The 23,272-nt window shown below is 44.8% G+C and overlaps 1 protein-coding gene across 1 annotated transcript in view; it reads left to right on the forward strand.

The window, feature by feature from the left end:
* Nucleotides 1–986: 986 nt before the first annotated feature.
* The window catches only part of PPP1R14C (protein phosphatase 1 regulatory inhibitor subunit 14C), a 149,336-nt gene continuing 127,050 nt past the window's right edge, over nucleotides 987–23,272 (forward strand). The window contains exon 1 of the mRNA XM_077486363.1: nucleotides 987–1,409. Coding sequence (XP_077342489.1) covers nucleotides 1,167–1,409 — 243 coding nt within the window. The 5' untranslated portion in view covers nucleotides 987–1,166. The remainder of the gene's footprint in view (nucleotides 1,410–23,272) is intronic.

The raw sequence follows: 23,272 nt of genomic DNA on the forward strand, positions 1-23,272 counted from the left end.
TATGGAGGTACCCGTTAGAGAAAGGTGGTATGGAGGTCCCCGGTGGTATGGAGGTACCTGTTAGAGAAAGATGGTATGGAGGTACTTGTTAGAGAAAGGTGGTATGGAGGTACCCTGTTAGAGAAAGGTGGTATGGAGGTACCTGTTAGAGAAAGGTGGTATGGAGGTACCCTATTGGAGAAAGGTGGTATGGAGGTACCTGTTAGAGAAAGGTGGTATGGAGGTACCCTGTTAGAGAAAGGTGGTATGGAGGTACCCTGTTAGAGAAAGGTGGTATGGAGGTACCCTGTAGAGAAAGGTGGTATGGAGGTACCCTATTAGAGAAAGGTGGTATGGAGGTACCTGTTAGAGAAAGGTGGTATGGAGGTACCTGTTAGAGAAAGGTGGTATGGAGGTACCCTGTTAGAGAAAGGTGGTATGGAGGTACCCTGTTAGAGAAAGGTGGTATGGAGGTACCCTGTTAGAGAAAGGTGGTATGGAGTTACCCTGTAGAGAAAGGTGGTATGGAGATACCCTGTAGAGAAAGGTGGTATGGAGATACCCTGTAGAGAAAGGTGGTATGGAGGTACCCTTTTAGAGAAAGGTTGTATGGAGGTACCCGTTAGAGAAAGGTGGTATGGAGGTACCTTGTTACAGAAAGGTGGTATGGAGGTACCTTGTTAGAGAAAGGTGGTATGGAGGTACCCTGTTAGTGAAAGGTGGTATGGAGGTACCCTGTAGAGAAAGGTGATATGGAGGTACCCTGTAGAGAAAGGTGATATGGAGGTACCCTGTAGAGAAAGGTGGTATGGATGTACCCTGTAGAGAAAGGTGGTATGGAGGTACCCCATTATGTACCTGATAGTACTGTTCGTATGAAGGTCCTTACGCTAATTTTGACTCTTTGGTTCTGGATGCCCTTTAAGCCTCTGCCCCGCCCCTTTCGGGCCTTGAAGGACGTCCCCTCTTCCAGAGCAGCCAACGGGAACTCGTCGTTCCCCGGCGGGAGGCGGGCAGTGTGCAGGTGCTAGGTGAAGAAGAGCCGGGAATCTAGAGGGCGATAAGACGGCGGAGAAGGTGGGGGCGGACCGCACAGAGCACCCATCGTGATGAAGAATTAGAATTGAGCGGCCAGAGCAGACGTGTGACCAAGGCTCGCAGTGTACCCGGGGGGCTCTCTCAGGGAGATGTCTGCACTGAGCGGCACCGAGCCCACAGCCGGGGGAAGGGTCTTCTTCCAGACCCCACTGGCACCCCACCAATCCCGGGACGGCTCCCCGCCGCCGGTGGTGCCTCAGCACAAGCAGCAGCAGCAGAAGAGGCAACAGCAGGGCAAAGTGACTGTGAAATACGACAGGAAGGAGCTGAGGAAGAGGCTGGTGCTGGAGGAATGGATCGTGGAGCAGCTCAGTGAGCTCTATGGATGCCAGGTACAGGATGGAGGGGGTGGCATTTATATGAGTGCATGTATAAGGGGCTGCATAGGATTTATATATGGATGGCATGTATAGGGGGCTACATAGGATTTATATATGGAGGGCATGTATAGGGGCTCCATAGGATTTATATATGTGGGGTATGTATAAGGGGCTACGTAGGATTTATATATGGGGGTCAGGTATAGGGGTCTGCATAGGATTTATATATGGGGGGCATGTATAGGGGCTCCATATGATTTATATATGTGGGGTATGTATAAGGGTCTGCATAGGATTTATATGTGGGGGCATGTATAGGGGGCTACATAGGATTTATATACGGGGGGCATGTATATGGGGCTACATAGGATTTATATATGGGGGGCAGGTATAGAGGTCTGCATAGGATTTATATATGGGGAGCATGTATAGGGGGCCCCATAGGATTTATATATGGGGGGCATGTATAGGAGACTGCATAGGATTTATGTTGGGGTGGTGGGTTAAATTGATTTGTATATGGAGGAGAGGTATGTATGAGGGGCTGTATAAGATTTGTATATGGGGTGAATATGATTTACATACAGAGGAGAAGGTATATATGAAGGGGGGGGGGGGTGAATTGGATTTAGATATGGGGGGGGGGTGTGAATGGGTTTTATGTATGGGGTTGAATAGGATATGAGGGGGTGCATGGGATTTATCTATGGGGGGGGGTGAATGGGATGTGTATATATGAAGGGGGAGGTATATATGGAGGGGGGGGGTGAATGGGATTTATATATGGCGGGGGTGAATGGGATTTATATATGAAGGGGGGTATATATGGGGGGGTGAATGGGATGTATATATGGGGGGGGGGTGAATGGGATTTATGTATGGGGTGAATGGGATTTATATATGGGGGGAGTTAAGTTGGATTTATATATGAAGGGAGGTGAATGGGATTTATATATGGAGGGGGGGTTGAATGGGATTTATATATGGGGGGGTGAATGGGATTTATATATGAAGGGGGAGGTATATATGGGGGGGTGAATGGGATTTATATATGGGGGGGTTACGTTGGATTTATATATGAAGGGAGGTGAATGGGATTTATATATGAAGGGGGAGATATATATGGGGGGGTGAATAGGATTTATGTATGGGGTGAATGGGATTTATATATGAGGGGGGGGGGGTTAAGTTGGATTTATATATGAAGGGAGGTGAATGGGATTTATACATGGGAGCATGGGAGAGGGGTGGGGGGTGGGATCTATGGAGAGGAGGGGATCTGCTTTCCTTCCTAGAGGTGAATGTGTGCTGCAATGCCATGTACCCCAAAGTTCTCTTGTCTATACTGATCCCATATAAAGGTGTCTGGAGAGATGACAGCAGTATTGGGGGGGGGGGGCAGCATTGGATACACAGTACTTGGTTTTGCAGACAGTGATTGTGTCTGATTTGTCATCCTTTTAAATGCCACCAATCTGTGCTGACAGATGGAATTATGAGCCGACAGTCATGTGACCCCCCCAATCATATATGCAGGGCTGGGGGTAAAGGAGTTTGCGTCTTTTCAACTCCCCCCCCCTTAAAAATTAACCCCCGGATGGGTGAGGCTTCTCTTTAACATGCCTTTTGAATCCCCTCTTACCTTGTCCCTGGGTTGTCCTCAAACACATACTTGCACTACCTGTGTTTTTAGTGCTACACACCGGGTTCTGTGCCATCTTTCTTTTAAGTTTTTGGTAACTGGCTCCCCCTTCCAGGTTCTTGCAGCTGGCTCCGATGATGTGTAGACGCCCCAAAGGTTCCTGGGTCATGTGATCCTAGGAGGCTGCTAGAACCACGGTCTAGATCAGGGGTCTCCAAACTTTTGAAACAAAGGGCCAGTTTACGCTCCTTCAGACATTAGGGGAGCCGGACTCTGCTCATTGGGCATAGAAAAGGTCCTGAGGTCAGTGAGGAAAAAACAATGCCTCATCTTTGGTGTCAGTGGAAGGAATTGTGCTGCATTGTTGGTATCATTGGGAAGAATAGTGCCCCATCATTGGTGTCATAGGTAGGCTTTGGGCCCCATCATTGGTGTCATTGGGCCCCATCGTTGGTGACAATGGGATGAATTGGGCCCCATCGTTGGTGACAATGGGATGACTTGGGCCACATCATTGGCATCTTTGGGAGAAATTGGACCTTGTGATTACCCTACCGTTAGTATCAGTGGGTGAAATGGTGCCCCAAGGGCCAGATAAAGCAAGCAAAGGGCCGCATCTGGCCCCTGGGACGCAGTTTGGAGACCACTGGTCTAGATTATTCTCACCAGGAAGTGTCGGTTTGGGTTGATAAAAAGAAGAGAAGAATTCAAAATGATGTATAGATATCTGAGGTTCTAAAAAAAAAGGGGGTGGGGGTAGTAATATAATATAAATTAAACAAAGGGGGTGATGGTCCACTTTAAAAGATAAGCACACTTTCTCGTTTGCCCCTCCATCTCTGGATGGGAGACAGGCCCTGTATACTTAGATGGGGCTCTACTGCACAGGCTTTGCCAGGACATGGTGAACTTGCAGTGCCATTTAGCCTTCATAAAACGAGTCCTTCCTCAGGCTCTTCTTGTTATAGGGTCGACAACACTCTGTTCCTTTTTGCCAATTGTGATCCTCTGATGGTGACTACAAGTGGCTGTTTCAAAATACATCACACAGGCATTGCAGGGGGGCGGCACGCTTGTAGAGACTGGAGGAGATCAGCAGCACTGAAATTCAACAAAGGACTACATTGATTCACAGTGTTGTAGCAAACTTTCCCCTCCTTTCACACAATTAGGCCCCTTTCACACTACTGTTTATTTATCAAATACATTTTTTTGTGACTTAGCCAGCATTTCCGCCTTTCTCGCCTTAACAAGAATGACTTCGGAATATTCACATCACGCATCTCAGGAGGCTTCGGGGGAATCTAGAGAAGCTGCACATGCGCCATAGTACATCAAGAGGGTTCATGGTTTCTTGCAGCCGAAGCCCTGATTACCTGCCACAATCATTGGGGGGCAGCTGTCTGTTCATGGTTCCTGCAGCCAGACCCCTGATTACCTGACAGTCACCAAGGGGGTGGCTGTTTCTTCATGGTTCCTGCAGCCAAACCCCTGATCACCTGACACAATCACCAGGGGTGTGGCTATTTCTTCATGGTTCCTGCAGCAAGACCCCTGATTACCTGACAGTCACCAAGGGGGTGGCTGTTTCTTCATGGTTCTTGCAGCCAAACCCCTGATTACCTGACAGTCACCAAGGGGGTGGCTGTTTCTTCATGGTTCCTGCAGCCAGACCCCTGATTACCTGACAGTCACCAAGGGGGTGGCTGTTTCTTCATGGTTCCTGCAGCCAAACCCCTGATCACCTGACACAATCACCAGGGGTGTGGCTATTTCTTCATGGTTCCTGCAGCAAGACCCCTGATTACCTGACAGTCACCAAGGGGGTGGCTGTTTCTTCATGGTTCCTGCAGCCAGACCCCTGATTACCTCCCACAATCATCAGGGGGCAGCTGTCTGTTCATGGTTTCTTGCAGCCAGACCCCTGATTACCTGCCACAATCATCAGGGGGGGAGCTGTCAATATTCATGGTTCCTGCAGCCAGACCCCCGATTACCTGCCACAGTTATAAGGGGGCAGCTGTCTGTTTACGGTTTCTTGCAGACAGACCCCTGATTACCCGCCACAATCACCAGGGCTGGCTGTTAGAACCTGGAAGAGACAGCGGTCTCCAGGTGATGTAAGCAGAGATGGTGGCGCAGGACCCGGTGTGCTGTGGTAGATTAAGGCAGGACAAGGATGGATTCGCTGGACATGTAAATTGTGTTTTAAGGAGAAGTGGGGTTATATTCCTTTTTAAGGTTGACTTTACTTGCATATCAATAGAGAGCCTAAAATGTTCTGATACAAGTAGTCTGCTGTCATTTGTGTTTATTCCTGGACTTGGTGATACATGTGAAGCATTGCCTGTGGGTCACCTTCATTTAATGCCATAAGTAGTACGTACTGTCTGGCTAAGGCTATTGTGTCTGGCTCTGGCACTTCTGCATCAGATCAGATTTAGAAAGCGTTGACTGTATTTCATTTGTGCAGATGACTTCACATTATTTATAAATCCTCCAACGGTACTAAAAGCTAGTGGATGTTGATCTGGGGTATGTAAATAGGGGTTGGGAAATGTTACTTAAATACATATTGTCTTCCTGCCCTCCAACAGTTACATTTCAGAGCCACCTATGATTCCGTGCTTTTTGATATAAATGGGTGATGCACTGGGTGGTCTTTTTTTGTAAATGTCTGTTCTTTGTGCTGTTTCTGCATTCTCATTGCTGTGTAATAAACCACTGATGTCATTGCTATGAAAACTGCAGAATGATGTATGATACAGGCAAACAGACCTCCTTGCTTTACAAAAAAGCGGCATCTTTTTCTTATCTCTTTGTGGAGACTGTAGCAGAAAAGAATGAAATCTATAGGCATCCTACACACAGTGTACAGTATATCTGGGGATACGTATGACACTAAAGAACACAAGCTGCATTTATGTTTTCATTGATACTGCTTTAGTCATTGCTTTCCTCTGGGTGATTATGTGATGCCAGGCGCTTCTCGTTTGTTTCCATGTTTTCTAGTAAGAATTGCAGTATGGCGATAAAATAGGTTTATTTGTGAAGGTAAATATAACATGCAAAATACTTATGACTTTTATGCCTTAAGTGTTCTACAAAAATCATATAATACTGCAGATCTCAGCATGTACCAAGTTTGCTGTGTGTTATTCTTTGGAAGCGTGTGGCTACTTTAATTCACATCTCCAAAAAATGCTCTCATCTATCGTTCCTGCTTTCATGTGGCTGCATCTACTTACCGGGTCCGGTAGAGTCACCTTTGCATGCGCACTGCCGCATCCATAAAAGTTCACCAAGTGAGTGTTTTATAGCAGCGGGAGCCTACTCTGTCCCTGGTTCCATCAGCATTTGAAGCTCTAGGGCAGTGATTCTCAACCAGGCTTCCGTGGAACCCTAGGGTTCCTCCAGAGGTTGCTAGTGATTCCTTCAGCCTTGGGCAATGTCTGCCTCTCAGATAAGTTCCCACTGTTCTTAAGATCCCATTGATCATTTTAGCTATCTGTAAGGAGGTAATTCTTCCCAATGACCACAAGTGTAAGGACCATTCTTCCCACTGACCATCACACTAATGTATCATGAATTGTAGATTTCAAATTTTTAGCAGGGGTTCCCCGAGACCGCAGAACTATTCCAAGGGTTCCTCTGTGTTGAAAAGGTTGAGAAAGGCTGCTCTAGGGGCATGCTCTACCCTACCTAGAAATTCAGGGAGAGAGACTAGATTAGTAACTGGAGTAGGTTGTTGTGGGCTTGTGTTGTGAATGACTGTGTTCATCTCCAGCACCCTGGTATCTACAACACATGCCAGCTACTACTCTAGTCCTCTCCCCAGAATATAAGGGGGGCTCAGTTGTTTGTCCTCTGGTGTTATAAGTTGTTAGCCCATCTCCTCTGTGTGCACTGTCACCACCTCCACACCTCTGTGCATTGTTTGCCACTTCCACCTCTCCTTTCTGTGCGCTGTCACTCAGACCTACCATATTTATCGCTGTATAACACGCACATTCATCATTTTAAGAGGGAAGTTTCAGGAAATAAAACTTACATTGTAAATAAGGAACTTTTGAAGCAAAATAAAAGTCTTCTTTTAAGCAACGTGGTCGAACATTGGTGGAGTGGGTCACAGTTGTTCACGCTAGCTCAGCAATCCTTGATCGTATTAGAAAAGGGGTAAGTACTCCGTGCACTTGGTCCCCTGTGAGGTGGATACTTCTATTTAAAGTGAATCTGTTGTTTTCCCACATAGGGAAAAGCAACAGGTTTACTTTATTCTAGCCCTCCTCAGCAGCTGTGTAAGCCACAAGGCTCCATAGTCATAGCTTACAGGTATAATAACTCCTGTGTTACACCACTGATTAGCCCAGCTCTGTCACATGCGCCTCCATATCTGGAAGTCCTGGGTATTTTATTTGGCTCTCAGCTTTTAAAAGCGTAATGCAGGAAAGAAGCAAAGGCAAGTGCATACCACTAAAGGTGAGGGATTAAATCATATCTGTTGTTTTGAATGGACAAGGTATAGATTTACTTTGGTAGAGTTGCATGTGTGTTAACCTAAACTAAAAGCAGCAAATATTTACTTTTAGTTGTCTTTAAGGCCCCATGCACACTGGACTTTTTTGACATTTTTACAGCAGCATAAGTTGCTTTGGTATGGCTTCTGCTTACAGGCAGAGGTGTGCATGTGAAGAGATAAAGCATGACACTTACACTATATTGTCAAAATATTGGGACGCCTGCCTTTACATGCACATGAACTTTAATGGCATCTCAGTCTTCATCCATAGGGTTCAATTATGAGTTGGTCCACCCTTTGCAGCTATAACAGCTTTACTCTTCTTGGAAGGTTGTCCACAAGGTTTAGGAGTGTGTCTATGGGAATGTTTGACCATTCTTCCAGAAGCGCATTTTTGTGAGGTCAGGCACTGATGTTGGATGAGAAGGACTGGCTCTGTCTCCGCTTTAATTCATCCTAAAAGTGCTCTATCGGGTTGAGGTCAGGACTCCCTCAAGTCCCTCCACCCCAAACTCACACATGTCTTTATGGACCTTGCTTTGTGCACTGGTGCGCAGTCATGTTGGAACAGGAATGGGCCATCCCCAAACTGTTCCCACAAAGTTGGGAGCAAGAAATTGTCCAAAGCTTCTTGGTATGCTGATGCCTTAGGAGTTCCCTTTACTGGAATTAAGGGACCAAGCCTAACCCCTGAAAAACAACCCCACACCATATCCCCCCCCCCCCCTCCACAAAATGATTTGGACCAGTGTAGAATGCAAGGTCCATAAAGACATGGATGAGCGATTTTGGGTTGGAGGAACTTGACTGACCTGCACACATTCATGACCTCAACCCAATAGAAGAAGAGTTGAAGCTGCTATAGCTGAAAAGGGTGGGCCAACTCAATATTGAACCCTAAGGACTAAGACTGGGATTCCATTAAAGTTCATGTGCAGGACAGTCTTCATTCCCATTTCTGCAGTGATATAAACCAAAATACTTTAATAGGCCTCTAGTGTGTACCTCAACTCCGCTTGCACTCAGCATAGTGAATTCTGGCATGTGCAAATTGGATTTTGAAGACACACATTTTTCTTATGTTTTGGCATTTTCAACAATTCAATTTCATCTACCTGAATGAGTGGATCAAGGCAACCTACCACCAACAGTTTCTATTAAGGCGTAGATAGGCAGCCGGTGGCAAGGACCTGCTTGGTCCTCGACTAGCATCCCAGAGTGCACATCCACATGGGCCTGATGTATGGATCGGTACAGACAGATTGCATTCTGATGCGTGCATTGGATGCACATGGATATGCGCTCTGGAATATTCATTGAGGTCCATGCAGGTCCTTGCAGCTGCCTGTCATTGATTTAAACAGGCTGCCTGCACACCCTGGCACAAAAACACTTGTGCATCTCGGGCGGCTGAAGACAGCTCTTTGCATAGACATACAGATTGCTATACTCATGTGAATGAGGCCTAAAACCTGCATCTGTTTCGGTCTTCATTGGCAATAAAAAGTTGGTTGTCAATGGTAGAAATTTTCACAAAATTGCCTAGTACATGACACTGCCAGGGCAGATCTGAGTAATGTAGCAGGGATAGGCGATGCTTCCCATAAAATACATATCTGTTTAGTGTGCCTCTGCTCCTAGAAGTACAGCAGGAAATATCTGTCTTGCATAGTTTTTCTAAGATGACCTTTTATTGCATTACTGTGCATTGTGAAATCTGTTCATATGCTACTCTAGGTGATTCTTTCGGCCAGTTCACTATGCTCCATGACTGATATGCCTGAAGTCCCTTTTTTCTATAGAACTTTGGCAAGTTTTTTTTTTTTTTTTTTTTTCTTTCCTTTCAAGAATTAGGTCAGCAGATTCCTCAACCCACTCTACTGACTTGGGGTTGGCATGCAGATTGGATAATACATGTACACAGCCAATTTGTACACATCTACCATGGCCAATTTAGATAGGAACCAATTAACTCACCAGCATGTTTATGGTTGGAAACTGCAGTACCCAGAGGAACCCATAAAAGCAAGCTGCATGCAGATAGCGTCCTGGTGGAGATTTGAACCAAGGACCCCATAAGTGCCAACCACTGAGCCACTGTGCTGCCCTCCAGTGAATTACATGTTTTGAGACATTACAAGGGTACCAAATTGACTAGTTGCTGATCTGTAACCTGTATTTATTTTTGTATGAGCCCTTTCACACCGTGTCGCCCTGGGCGTCAACGGTAAAACTGCACTATTTGGCCGCTAGCAGGGCGGTTTTAACCTCCCCGCTAGCGGCTGAAAAGGGGGTAAATCCGCCTGCAAAATGCCACAGGAGTGCCGTTTTGCCGGCAGTTTCGCAGCGCTGCCCCATTGATTTCAATGGGGAGCAGCGGTGGAGGAGCAATGAGTTCAGCGCTCCAAAGTAGCTGCTGGCAGGACTTTTTCTGATGCCCTGCCAGCGCACCGCTCCAGTGTGAAAGCCCTCGGGCTTTCACATTGGAGTGAATGGAGCCGCTTTTTCAAGCGCTGTACAGGCACTATTTTTAGTGCTGTAGCGCCTGAAAAACACTGGCAGTGTGAAAGGGGTCTAAGAGAGCATCCAGCTTTTTGTATGAAAGTGTTGTACTTTCATACCCAGATGATCACAACAGACAGCTGTTGTCATACAACACTTCATTCATATCAGTACCACTACCCGCCTAATCAGGAACATCTCCTAGCTGTGTGCTATCTGTAGTGTCCTGATGTCATAGAAAATGTGGAGGCATTTCTTTAGTGTGCCAGAGTTGTGCTGATGCAGAGTTCAAAATATTGCTCAGCTTCGCACATCAGGAGAACGGTAAAATTCAACTAAAGGCCAAACTTTTTTGGGGGTTTGGGTAGGAGAGAGAAGGTTTAGAAAACCTGCCATTTTTATTGCTGTCTGCACCTCTTTAGAGAGAGTCACCCTCTCTATTTGTCTTGTTTAACATCATCACCGATAACGTAAAAGTGAAATAAAGTCTCAATTGTGGATTATCACCTCAATGGGAATAGAGGGGAAATCTTCCAATGGGGTCACTAGTTCTGCCTTTAGTTGTACTTTCACATATGAGCCAAGACATGACGTTTCATCACATGAGGCCTGAAGTGTTACTGCTGCCAAATAAGATCAAGAATCCTTGGGGGTTCTTATTTTGCTGCCTGTCCACCAACATGCAGGAAAAATGTCAATACCGTGATGGTGGTTCAGTTGATACACATAGGTGTCATATCAATTGTCAAACAGTTTGTATTACTGGAAAGCTCTTTGTGCTTCACCAGGTTAGAAACAAACTCTCTTCCGTGTCATGAAATCATTGATGCTTTGACTTTGGTTGTCCTCAGGGGAGTGCACCAGATGAAAAGCTGGCTCAGGAGACCAGATAAGTGCTGGGTGTGCTGTCTATCTATGTCCCTTTATAGTACAGTGAGTGTTCGCACAAAGACCTGTGTCCTGCAGAATGTGACACCTTCTAAATTAAAAAACTTGTTGAACAAATTAAGGCTATGTTTCCACTATTGCGTCACCAAAGTCGTGCGATTTTCCTGCAATTTTACCGTGATTTTTTTGCCGTTACTTGGAGCATTGCCTGTGTATTCTTGAGGTCTATGGACCTCAAGTCGCTTCAAAGTGGGACCAAAGTAGTGCAGGGACTACTTTGCAGTCTCACAGATATGAACGGTACTCATTGGAAATCATGGGGTACGACTTCACATGTGACTTTTCAGTCCCAAATCGCATGAAAAGTCACACTAGTGGAAACCTAGCCTAAATGATTAAAGCTTGTCCTGACCTTTAAGAAAAGTATGGCCAAACATGAATGTTTATACCTGGGGAGGAGGGAACGCAGTAGCAATAGGAAAATGAGTCATTCACACCAGTGTGCATGGTATGCTTTTATATATAATGTATGTGTGCAGTGAAAAGGAATTGAAATGTCACACTACACCACATTGCAACACGCTGTGCTGAAGCATGTCCATGTTTTTCTTTTTCATCAACGCAGCATATTGGTGTAAACTGAATAAATAGCATATATGGCAAATTGGCTTGTCTATGTATTAAGTCTGTGTTGGACAGCCCAATGCATATGATGTGAATAGGCCCTAAGGCTTTCTTCCTTATACCCAAGCCAGATGTGTCTGCGGGTGTCCCTAGACATTTATGCTGCGTACACACAATTGGAATTTCGGCCAGCAAAAGACCGATGAGAGCTCTTCATCGGAAAATGCGACTGTGTATATGCTCCATCAGAATTTAGCTGGCCGAATTCCCGCCAGCAAAAATTTGAGAGCATGTTCTCAAATTTCCAGAGGTAAAACTTTGTATCGGAAATTCCGTTCATGTGTATGCAATTCCGACATGCAAAAACTCACACCTGCTCAACTAGGAGGCGGAAGCTATTGGCTACTGGCTATTGAACTTCCTTTTTCTAGTCCTGTCCTATGTCACCGCATTCTTGAGTCAGAATTTGGTGTGATCGTGTGTAGGCAAGACAGCTTGAGCGGAATTCCGTAGGGAAAACCATCAGACCTTTTTCCGTCCATAATTCCGATCGTGTGTACGCGGCATTAGAGGTTGAGTTCCTAAAACTGGAGAGTGAAAATTCTAGTGTGGCAGCCAATCAGCTACTAACTTTAGCTTGTTCAATTATGCTTTCACAATAAAAGCTGGAAGCTGATTGGTTTCTATGCAGAGCTGCACCTGATTTTGCACTCTCCAGTTTTAGTAAATTGAACCTTTAAGCCCCATACACACTATCAGTTTTTCTGCGGAGTTTTTCCTTCAGATTTACCAAAACCATATAATATGAGGTCAAACCTTAGGAGTTTCAATTTGTATGCAATCAGGCAGGCCCCTGCACTACATGGTTTTGGTAAACCTGAAGGAAAAACTCTGCAGGAAAAATGATAGTGTGTATGGGACTTTAGGTTTCTTTCAGACGGGCAGACTCAGCCAGTGGATCCGCCTGCTCAGTGGGGAATCTGTCCGCGGATCCCCTGCTGAGCGGGTGAATGCTGAGTTTGTGTCCACTCCACTTATGCAGAGCACACACGGACACAGCCTGCTTTCCTCTATGGGTGGTCGGATGAAAATAGAACATCTGTCCGTTTTTAAACCTTACTGTCATCTGATCCATCCATCTGTTTTTAGCTGATGGGCGCAGATTGGATGTCGACGGGTGTCAACAGACAGACATGTTCATTGTCATCCGCGGCTCCATAGAGTACAATGGATGGTCCGATGGAGTCCGCCCAAAAATTTGACAGGCACACCTGATCGGTCTACCCATGTGAAAGGGGCCTTACTGTCAATAAGATTTCATCTCCATGGTGTAAAATCCTACTGCCTTTGGGTTAGGGAAAGCATATGACGCCCCAATTGTTTCCTCGCAATGCAGTGCTTGGGGCATTCTATTCACTGTGACAGTCGCGTCACCTGTAATTGCTGGTGGCTTTGCAGGGGCAGCAGCTGGGTATCTGAATGGTGAGGGAGTGGCTATAATGGTAGAGTGTGTGTGTGTGTGTGTGTGTGTGTGTGTGTTTATTTTTTTTCTTTATTTGGAAAATCCTGTTTGAAATCTGCATGTTTTTATTCTGGACTTGACAATATGGTATTTGTCAAATAATGTTTGACACAGTAACCTACGTGTAGCTGAATAGTTGAAACATGACTAAGAACACTTTTTTTAGGACTATAGCAAGAAAAGGAGTTACTATGTGCATGGGTGTGTTTTCCCGAAGGCAAGAAGCATGTTTTGTACTTGCATGATTTGCGTACATTATTATTAATTCCTTGCAATTTAAACTTCATTGTGCTGGTAAGGCCTCATGCACACGAGACGCAGTTAAACGCGCGTTCAGATGCAGTTGGACAGTTTTTTCAACTGCACCTGAACTCATTCAATGTTATCCTATGTGTCCATGCACACAGTCTCGTTTTTTTGCGTTTATATGCAGTTGCGTTTAATCACGTTTTTCCAGAAGCAAAAAAATGCGTTCAGAGACAAAAATTTCTGCGTTTCAGACGCAAAACGGGGCTAAACGCGGCTAAACGCGGCTGAACGCGGCAACCGCGTTTAGCCGCGTTTGCGTTTATATGCGTTTTTAAAGGTGACCTTTTTTTTTACATTAAAAATCTCAAAAATGATTGCAAATGATGAAAAACCATTAGAAAAATATTTTAAACAATTGCAATTGCAAGTGGACAATCCACAACTTGTGGCAAGTGACGTGGCAAGTGGACAATCCACAACTTGTGGCAAGTGACATGGCAGGTGGCAAGTGATGTGGCAAGTGGACAATCCACAACTTGTGGCAAGTGACGTGGCAGGTGAAGTGGCAAGTGACGTGGAAAGTGGACAATAGACAACTTGTGGCAGGTGACGTGGCAAGTGACCTGGCAGGTGACGCGGCAAGTGACTTGGCAGGTGACGTGGCAAGTGGAAAATCAACAACTTGTGGCAGGTGACTGGCATGTGACGTGGCAAGTGGACAATCCATAACTTGTGGCAGGTGACGTGGCAAGTGACGTGGCAAGTGGACAATCCACTTGTGGCAGGTGACGTGGCAGGGGACGTGGCAAGGGACGTGGCAAGTGGACGATCCACAACTTGTGGCAGGTGATGTGGCTGGTGACGTGGCAAGTGGACAATCCACATCTTGTGTCAGGTGACGTGGCAGGTGACGTGGAAAGTGGTGTGGCAAGTGGACAATCCACAACTTGTGACAGGTGATGTGGCTGGTGACGTGGTAAGTGGACAATCCACAACTTGTGGCAGATGGCATGGCAGGTGACGTGGAAAGTGGACAATCCACATCTTGTGGCAAGTGACGTGGCAAGTGGACAATCCACAACTTGTGGCAGGTTATGTGGCAAGTGATGTGGCAGGTGATGTGACAAGTGGACAATCCACATCTTGTGGCAAGTGACGTGGCAGGTGATGTGGCAAGTGGACAATCCACAACTTGTGGCAGGTGACGTGGCAGGTGATGTGGCAAGTGACGTGGCAGCTGACGTGGCAAGTGGACAATCCAAAACTTGTGGCAGGTGACGTGGCAAGTGACGTGGCAGGTGACGTGGCAAGTGATGTGGCAAGTGGACAATCCACAGCTTGTGGCAAGTGACGTGGCAAGTGGACAATCCACAACTTGTGGCAGGTGATGTGGCAGGTGACGTGGCAAGTGAACAATCCACAACTTGTGGCAGGTGACGTGGCAAGTGACGTGACAGGTGAAGTGGCAAGTGACGCGGCAAGTAGACAATCCACAACTTGTGGCAGGTGATGTGGCAAGTGACGTGGCAGGTGATGTGGCAAGTCACGTGGCAAGTGGACAATCCACAACTTGTGGCAGGTGATGTGGCTGGTGACGTGTCAAGTGGACAATCCACAGCTTGTGGCAGGTGGCATGGCAGATGACGTGGAAAGTGGACAATCCACATCTCGTGGCAAGTGACGTGGCAGCTGACGTGGCAAGTGACATGGCAAGTGGACAATCCAAAACTTGTGGCAGGTGACGTGGCAAGTGACGTGGCAGGTGACGTGGCAAGTGACGTGGCAAGTGGACAATCCACAACTTGTGGCAGGTGACGTGGCAGGTGACGTGGCAAGTGAACAATCCACAACTTGTGGCAGGTGATGTGGCAAGTGACGTGGCAGGTGATGTGGCAAGTGACGCGGCAAGTAGACAATCCACAACTTGTGGCAGGTGATGTGGCTGGTGACGTGGCAAGTGGACAATCCACAGCTTGTGGCAGGTGGCATGGCAGATGACGTGGAAAGTGGACAATCCACATCTCGTGGCAGGTGATGTGGCAAGTGACGTGGCAAGTGGACAATCCACAATTTGTGGCAGGTGACGTGGCAGGTGATGTGGCAAGTGGACAATCCCCAACTTGTGGCAAGTGACGTGGCAAGTGGACAATCCACAACTTGTGGCAGGTGCCGTGGCAAGTGACACGGCAAATGCAAGTGTACAACTGCTCTCTATGCTGCTGCTGCTCACTCTGATCAAAATAGCAGAAATAGTTAAAAAAAATGCTTTGAGAGCTTGGGGAGGGTCTACATGATGTTATCTTTATAAACGCGTCTAAACGCAAACGCGTCTAAACGCGTCTAAACGCGTCTAAACGCGACATGCAAACGCGGCAAAACGCGCGTTTCTAAACGCGCGTTTCAGCTTTTTTTTGACAGAGGTTTCATCTGCGTCTCGTGTGCATGAGGCCTAAAATGTTCATATCCTTTTAATAAAGTTACTCAATCCAAATTATTTTGCTTGCGTGCAGACACTAGTGGGTTGCCTTATCTGTTACCTTTTTTGTGTCAGATGGTGTAGCGCCAGGATATGCCTAGGTTGCCCAGATCAGTGTGCCAAATCTGAGCACCAAACACATCAATCCACTGTTGCCAAATATTGCAAATTGTATTTCGGCTAGGACCTGCTATATTATACATTATTTTAAAGCAGAACTTCACTCTCTCAATAAACATTGACTATTTTTATTCCTTATGCTACTAGCGTTAGTAATTCAAGAAAAAGGAATTTATATCATATTTTAGTTTTAAACCCCCTCTGTCTTGCATCCCAGAAGTCTTCATGAGGGGAGGGGGAGTTTTCTCAAGTAAGGATATCCACCTGCTTGCATGCCTTAGCTAAGGGCAAATTGGTTCCAGGAAGTAAATGCTACATGGATCATCTTGATCAACTCAAGATGGCCACAGCCAGAAATGCAAGAGGGTGTTTTTTAAAGTGATTAAATAATAATAAAGCAGAGATACGGGTGTCCAAACTTTCTAAGAAAAGGGCAATTTAACTCTCCTTCAGACTCTAGGGGGCCAGACTGTAGCCTTTGGGAGTAGAAAATGTCCTGATGCCAGTGGGAGTAAACAGTGCCATCATTTGCGTCAGTGGGAGGAATAGTGCCCCATTGTTGTCATTGAGATGAATAGTGCCCAGTTGTTGGTGTCATTGGGAGGGATAGAGGAGTAGTTTACCATTATTGTTGTCATTGAGAGGAATATTGCCCCATCATTGGTGTCAGTGGGAGGAATAGTGTACTATTGTTGTCATTGAGATGAATAGTGCCCGGTTGTTGGTGTCAGTGGGAATAATAGTGCCCCATTCTTGTTGTTGAATTTTTGGGGATATTCATTTTGGCAAAAAAATTATTATTTTTTTGTTTGGGAGCCACGTAGCACTACCGCGCAATTGTCAGTTCAAGTGACGCAGTGCCGAATCGCAAAAAGTGCTCTGGTCTGTGGCCAGCCAAATGGTCCGGGGCTTAAATGGTTAAAAATGAATTAAATTACATTTTTGGTTTGTGGTGCTCAGATGCAGTGTAGTTAACTTTAGCTAAAAGACCATCAATGTGCCTCACCAGCTGAGTAAGCCAAAGAGGAATTGCCGTCTTCCCATTTAAACAAGTTTTCTTAGTATACAATAGTACCAATCAAACAATGGCTTAAGGCCCTTAGAAGATTCAGGGGCATCTAGCAGACCAGCTTTCGGGGTTTTGGGCCTCCTGTAGCCTAGACCAGCCTTCATGAAATTTAAAGACCTTAGTTCAGAGTAGAGATGTAAGTACATGTCGTGTCCGCATGTTATACAGAGTATCTGGGGCATGTAGCATCAACTAACAAATACATTTTTTTTGTAATCTCTCAAGACTATAAAGTAACTGATGTAGAAATTTAAAGTGAATAAGCTAGTCGGTGCTTAATAATTCTTGAAACCAAACCAGTCCAGGTTCTTCTCATATGTCATCATTCAGCAATGGGATTAGATGTAACCTCTAGATTATAGTGTATGTGTCTGTGTATATGTATGTATGTGTGTGTGTGTGTGTGTGTAACCTGAAAGAACTTTGCAGCATCGCTCCAAGCAGGAGTGTGTCCCCTTTACCCCCTGGTCCTCAGGTGTAGAGGCACTGGCGTTAAATTAATGTCACCCAAGAACAGTAATCATGAGCATATGCAATTCTGCTCTCCTGCCTGATACATGTGGATTGTATTATGCAGCCCAACTGCTGCTTCTACACTGATCACACTGACTGATGCGTTTCGTCTGGTGCTTAGTCATAGAGCTGGGAGCCGAGAGTAGGGCAACTCCAACTGTAACTTAAATATATTCTAAGCACCAAATGTAGACAGCGCCGCATGTTTATATTTGATTTCTATTAGAGAGTGTAGCCTGATCATTGTCTTTCTCTTGTAGTAGAAGTATTAATACGTGTTGGGAGACTGGGCCTTATGCTAGGGTGGCGCAATGTTTCCACTGGAGTCCAAAAGGAATAAATAATGGGGTGGGGGGGAAGAAAAGAACGCATCCAAAATCAGCTTGGCAGCCAAATCCTTTATATTACTGATGGAAGGACAGTCTTATGTGGGATATTACATCCTCTTCCCATTGTTCATTTCACAAATCTTCCATTCTGTTACCTTCCACAGCTCATTCATATAAAGCTATGATAGTTATTGTATATTGCCTTTTTTTTTTTTTTTTTTTTCTTACTCTGCAAAACTTACCAAGGTCGCTGTGAGTAGTTTATGCTTCCAAGCCTGCCAAGCATTTGTCCAGCAGAATGAGGTTTAATTAGTTAATACAAGTTGAAGTCTGATCTTAAGTGGCCTGAAATATGACCTCCTTGTAGGAGACATCTGGCAAGGGGAGCAGTTTTGGTGATGGTTCGATTGTTCTTTATTCTCTTCCCTGTCATGAAGAATAACACTTACAGAAATAATCCCCTATGATGGTGATGTTTTTAGACAATTTTTGTTTTGTAACTTTACATTATTATTATTATTATTATTATTATTATTATTATTATTATTATTATTATTATTATTATTATTCAGGATTTATATAGCGCCAACAGTTTGCGCAGCACTTTACATTATGGGAATCCATTTTCAGGTCTGCTTTTCAATACTTTATGAAAACTGTAAATGCGGAACAGTCAATACTGGGACGTAGATGGGGGGGAAAATAAATTGAAGCAAATTTGGGTGTGGGGCATGCTGGAGGGACTGTGTTCATATCAATAGGAATGGACTAAAATTCTGTCTGCCTGCTCAGCTGACCTCCCTTTGAAATCTATAGGCACATTTACCTAGAGGAGTATGGGCAGCCAAGTGGGGAAAGCACATTTGTTAGCAGTTTGTTGCTGTTCTGTTTGCCCAGAATTGAGATAAGATCAGGCAGATCCTCCACACATTTAGGTCTTCTTGTGAACAGATATCTGCCAGATTGACAAATCCACTCCTAGGAACACTATATACAACAATTTTGTGTTATCGGTGTGATGCTTGTTTCAGTACATTGTACTTTTTTTTTTTTTTCCAAGCATATTGGAAGTGTTACTTAGTTACACTTTAGTCATGTCATTGGACACCATCATGATGATGCGTTGCGCTGCTGTGCTGTGATATACAGTTCTCACATCACATTCGCACCAACATAGTGCAGTAACTCCTTTTTTTTTTTTTTTTTTCTTGGTCCGCACTGGAATCGGATTGCATGGGTGTTCAGACATATATGCTCTGATTCCACAGCATTCTATTGACTTTCTATTGACACCCTCAGATGTCAGCGTGAACTGCCTGCGATTCAGATGCAATGTGGGAACCTGCACAGGAATCGCGCTGGTTCCTACATCGCACCAGTGTGAACTGAGACTAAATGCAGTCTATATTGATGGGGCAGGTACAGCTATAGTTCACATTGTGTATTTATGACAGTAATGATTTTGATAGTATTGTTTTATATTTTTGGGTCCTCTAGCACCATTTTTTTTCATTGGACATGAAATGCTGACATAGGGTGGAAGTTGATTTTGGTCAATTAAAGAATTTTAAAACCTGGGAGAAGGGTGCCATGTTACTTACTAAACCGATTTCTTCCACGTAAAATTACTGACTATAAAATTGGAGATTTTAAAATCTTTATTGGTCAACCATAAGACTTTAGCAACAAGTGCGATCAAAAAAGATTTGGGAATCCACTATTTTGCAACCTCAGCAATGTATTCAGTAGATGTGCACTGTAATTTCTGCATTTGGCCAAAAGAAGAAGGTGTCGCTAATGGGCAGTCTGCCCCAGGGCGGGGGTTCCATCCTGGTGGCTCAGAGTCCTTCCTTCCTCCTATCCTTGTCATGCAGAGCGGCGATCTCCTGATGTGTCACGGAGCTGAATTGTTAGGCAGCGCCTGTAATAATGTCCTGCCTCTTGTGATAGATGGCACAATGTTCCAATGCCGGGAAATTGAATCAGTGTGAGGTGTTTCATAGGTGGTGGGATTTTGTTACTGTGGGCGCCCGGCCTGGGAAATTTAAATGCAGCTCCGTGAAAGAGCGGGAGATTGCCGCTCTGATTCAGGCACCGGTGAGGCTGCATTGATCTCTTGTATCATGTCTGCAGTCTCTGACCATCTCCTGTATCATGTCTGCTAGACGTGCACCAAATGGAAATTTTGCTAATACTATTTATTAGTAGTGTGTTTTAAATAAGTTATTGCAGACATGATACAAGAGATGGTTAGAGACTGAGGACATGATACAAGAGATGTTTAGAGACTGTGCTTTTCTTGCACTAAATGTGCCAATAATGTCTAACAATGAATTCATATTAATTTAAATTGATGATATTATTTAAGTCAAATGCAATAGAATTATATAATAAAAAATATAAATATTATCATTTTCGGTTTCAGTTTTCGGCTAAGGGCATCCTGCAGTTTTCGGTTTCAGCACCAAAATTTCCATTCGGTGTACCTCTAGTATATTTAGTATCTTGTTTTCTTACTGCTCTACTGTTTGAACTTTACGGTAAAGGAATGTATTGTTGGTCATCCGTGTGTGATTGTAGATGTTAATATGCAAAGATAGTAGTTCCCGCAAAGTTTCAGTGAGCATTCTTGTGTACCTTATCTAAAGTTACAGCCAAGGTTTTATCTCTCAGAAAAAAAATGCTGATTTTGGAATACACCCCTTTAGCTTTTTGTACATTTTGGAAGCTGATGGTAAATTTTGTGCATGCATATAATATACCTCACTTTAGCAGTGTACCTAATTACGGGATGTTTGCTTACGTGAATATTGTCATTGGACAAAGTTATTTCTGTGTACCTTTTAAAGTAGTATTAAACCCAAAAACAAAAATGTTATACATGTATATTGCAGCTTACCGATCATTAGAGGTGGTGGCTGTTTTTTTTTTTTTCTGTTTTCACCTGGTGATCTGGCAAGTAACACAGCTCCTGAATTAGAGGGCCCCTACTCTGGGTGAAGGAGCACAGGGGCACAGCAGACAGCAACATTGTCAGTCTGGTGGAGGGAAGTGTAACGCCTCATACACACGATCGGACTTTGTACAAACTTTCCCGTGGATTTTTGTACAAAGGGCGTCGACCGTGAACTTGTATTGCATACACACAGCAGGACGTTTTCAGCCAACTTTCACCAAATCACGTGTTTTTTCTGCTCTTTACTGCTACCTTTGGTCAACTTCTGTATTGTCTGATCTTTTGCATTGGTTCTGAGCATGCGTGTTTGTACTTTGTACAAAAGTCCTATGGTTTTCTGTACACATGATTGGAGTTTGCTGCATCGGACTTTTGTTGCCGGAAAGTTTGTCCGTTCAAACAGCCAACAAAAGGCTGATGAAAACCAAAAACGTTTGTCCGATGGAGCGTACGCACGGTCGGATGTTTCCTTAAAACAGCTAATTTGCATGTTTGTTGTCAAAAAGTTTGTTCGTGTGTACGGCCTTTAGATGGACTTGCAAATTTAGATGCCCTGACAAATTGAAGCCAAACTCCAGCTCACACTTTATAATCAGGTACAGCTATAAATAAATAGTTTACTTATTTTTTTGCTTTTGGGATAAAGCTTTTACATGAGCAAGAAAAATATAATCATTGTAAGCACCCCTGTCAATAGTTTGTCTCAAAACTCAGGACAAGCTCTCTGCAAAAGTTAAGTTGAAAAAACAACATGCTTACCTGCTGGATCACCAGATAAAAATAAAGGAAAGAATGCCTGAAAGAAAATAAATTCAGCCATCGCATCCAAGAAATGGTAAACTGCAATAATTTAAATGTTGATTTTTGGGTTTAATACTGCTTTAACCCAGGTTCACACTGACAGCGGGAATGAAATTGTGCAAGTTCAGCTGAACTCGCACGATTTCATTCCTGCATGTCATTCCTGACTTGAGGGTGATTTCAGGGACATCTGTGCAGGTTGCTACACAGATGTCTATGGAAATCGCACCCAGAAGTTGCCAAAAGTAGTACAGAAAATTATTTTGGGATCCAGTGCTGTGCCGCAAATGTGCCGTCACACCGATTCAGACGTGCCATTGCCGCCAGTTTGGCATGCGATTTGACATGTCAAATCGCATGCCAAATCGCTCCAATGTGAACCTAGTCTTAAAGTGGAAATGCCAGTCAATTATAATTTTAGGGTCATAGTTGTATGCCCATCATGTATCTCCTACAATTTTGTTACAACTCAGTCATCATACATGGGCACACTTGCCCATCCCCTCAAAATATTATTCCTGGGGCTCCATCATCTTACAGGGAACAAATCTCATCAAAGTTCTATTTTCTTTGCAACCTCTCCTCTTTCAGCCTGCTAACTAACAAATGAAGGGTCATTATTATGATTTTTCATTTGTTGTATCATGGTCCAATAAGCACATCAACTGTTTGCAAAGCAATAGTCTGCTGGGTTCAAGCTGCTGGTCCTCCCCATTTTAGTCCTGATCCAAAGAATTTTCAGGTAGGAGTATTAAAATGCCATCCTCGGCTCTCAAAGCTAGCCTTTCCACTGTCTCCTGACTGCCAGATGCCAAGTCTGAAACAGAGCCATCTACACTCCAAGAATTGAAGTACAGCCTTGCACCGATGATGTCACAATGTGTGTTCATTTATTCCCCAGACAACCACAACTGTAGCTCCTATCTGAAGACCACCTCTCTAACATGTTTCACCTAATAGGGCTTAGTTGGGGAGAAATTACTATACAACTATGACCTATTGCAGGGCTTGACAAACCCCGGGCGCCAGGTCGCCAATGCGACCAGAAATGGCAACCTGGCGCCTAAGCTGCCACCAGCCCACTCACTATTGATGCCCCAGACATGCAGCAGCATTAACACTGACTGCCGTCCTCCTCCCTCCTCCATACTCAGCGGCACCATGCTAAGTGTGTGAAACTGACAAGCAACTGAGAGAGGAGGATCTTTCAGATTTCAGCTTGATGTCTGGGTGGGCGGGACCCGGCCGGAGTGGGGGCGGGACCCGGCAGCTATCAAACACCAGCCAATGGGATCTGGACGGGCCGCTACATGTATGTGGCCCCGCCCCTTTTCTTAAGCAGCCCAATAGTTGGCTGGTGTTTGATAGCTGCTGAGTTCCGCCCACCCTGACATCAAGCTCAAATCTGACAGATCCGCCTCTCTGTTACTTGACAGTTTCACACCCCGGCTGGGTCCCGCCCATTCCGACATTAAGACCCCTTTCACACTGGGGCGTTTTTCAGGCGTTTTTCATGCGCTTTAGCGTTAAAAAATACGCCTGAAAGAAGCCGCAACTGCTATCCCAATGTAAAAGCCCGAGTGCTTTCACACCGAGATCCCTTTCATACTGGGGCCTTTTTCAGGCACTTCAGCGTTAAAAAATACGCCTGAAAGAAGCTGCTAC

The sequence above is a fragment of the Lithobates pipiens genome, unplaced genomic scaffold (assembly GCF_037356315.1).
Source record: "Lithobates pipiens isolate NorthernLeopardFrog02 unplaced genomic scaffold, aLitPip1_a1.2 Scaffold_18, whole genome shotgun sequence".
Taxonomy (NCBI): Eukaryota; Metazoa; Chordata; class Amphibia; order Anura; family Ranidae; genus Lithobates; species Lithobates pipiens.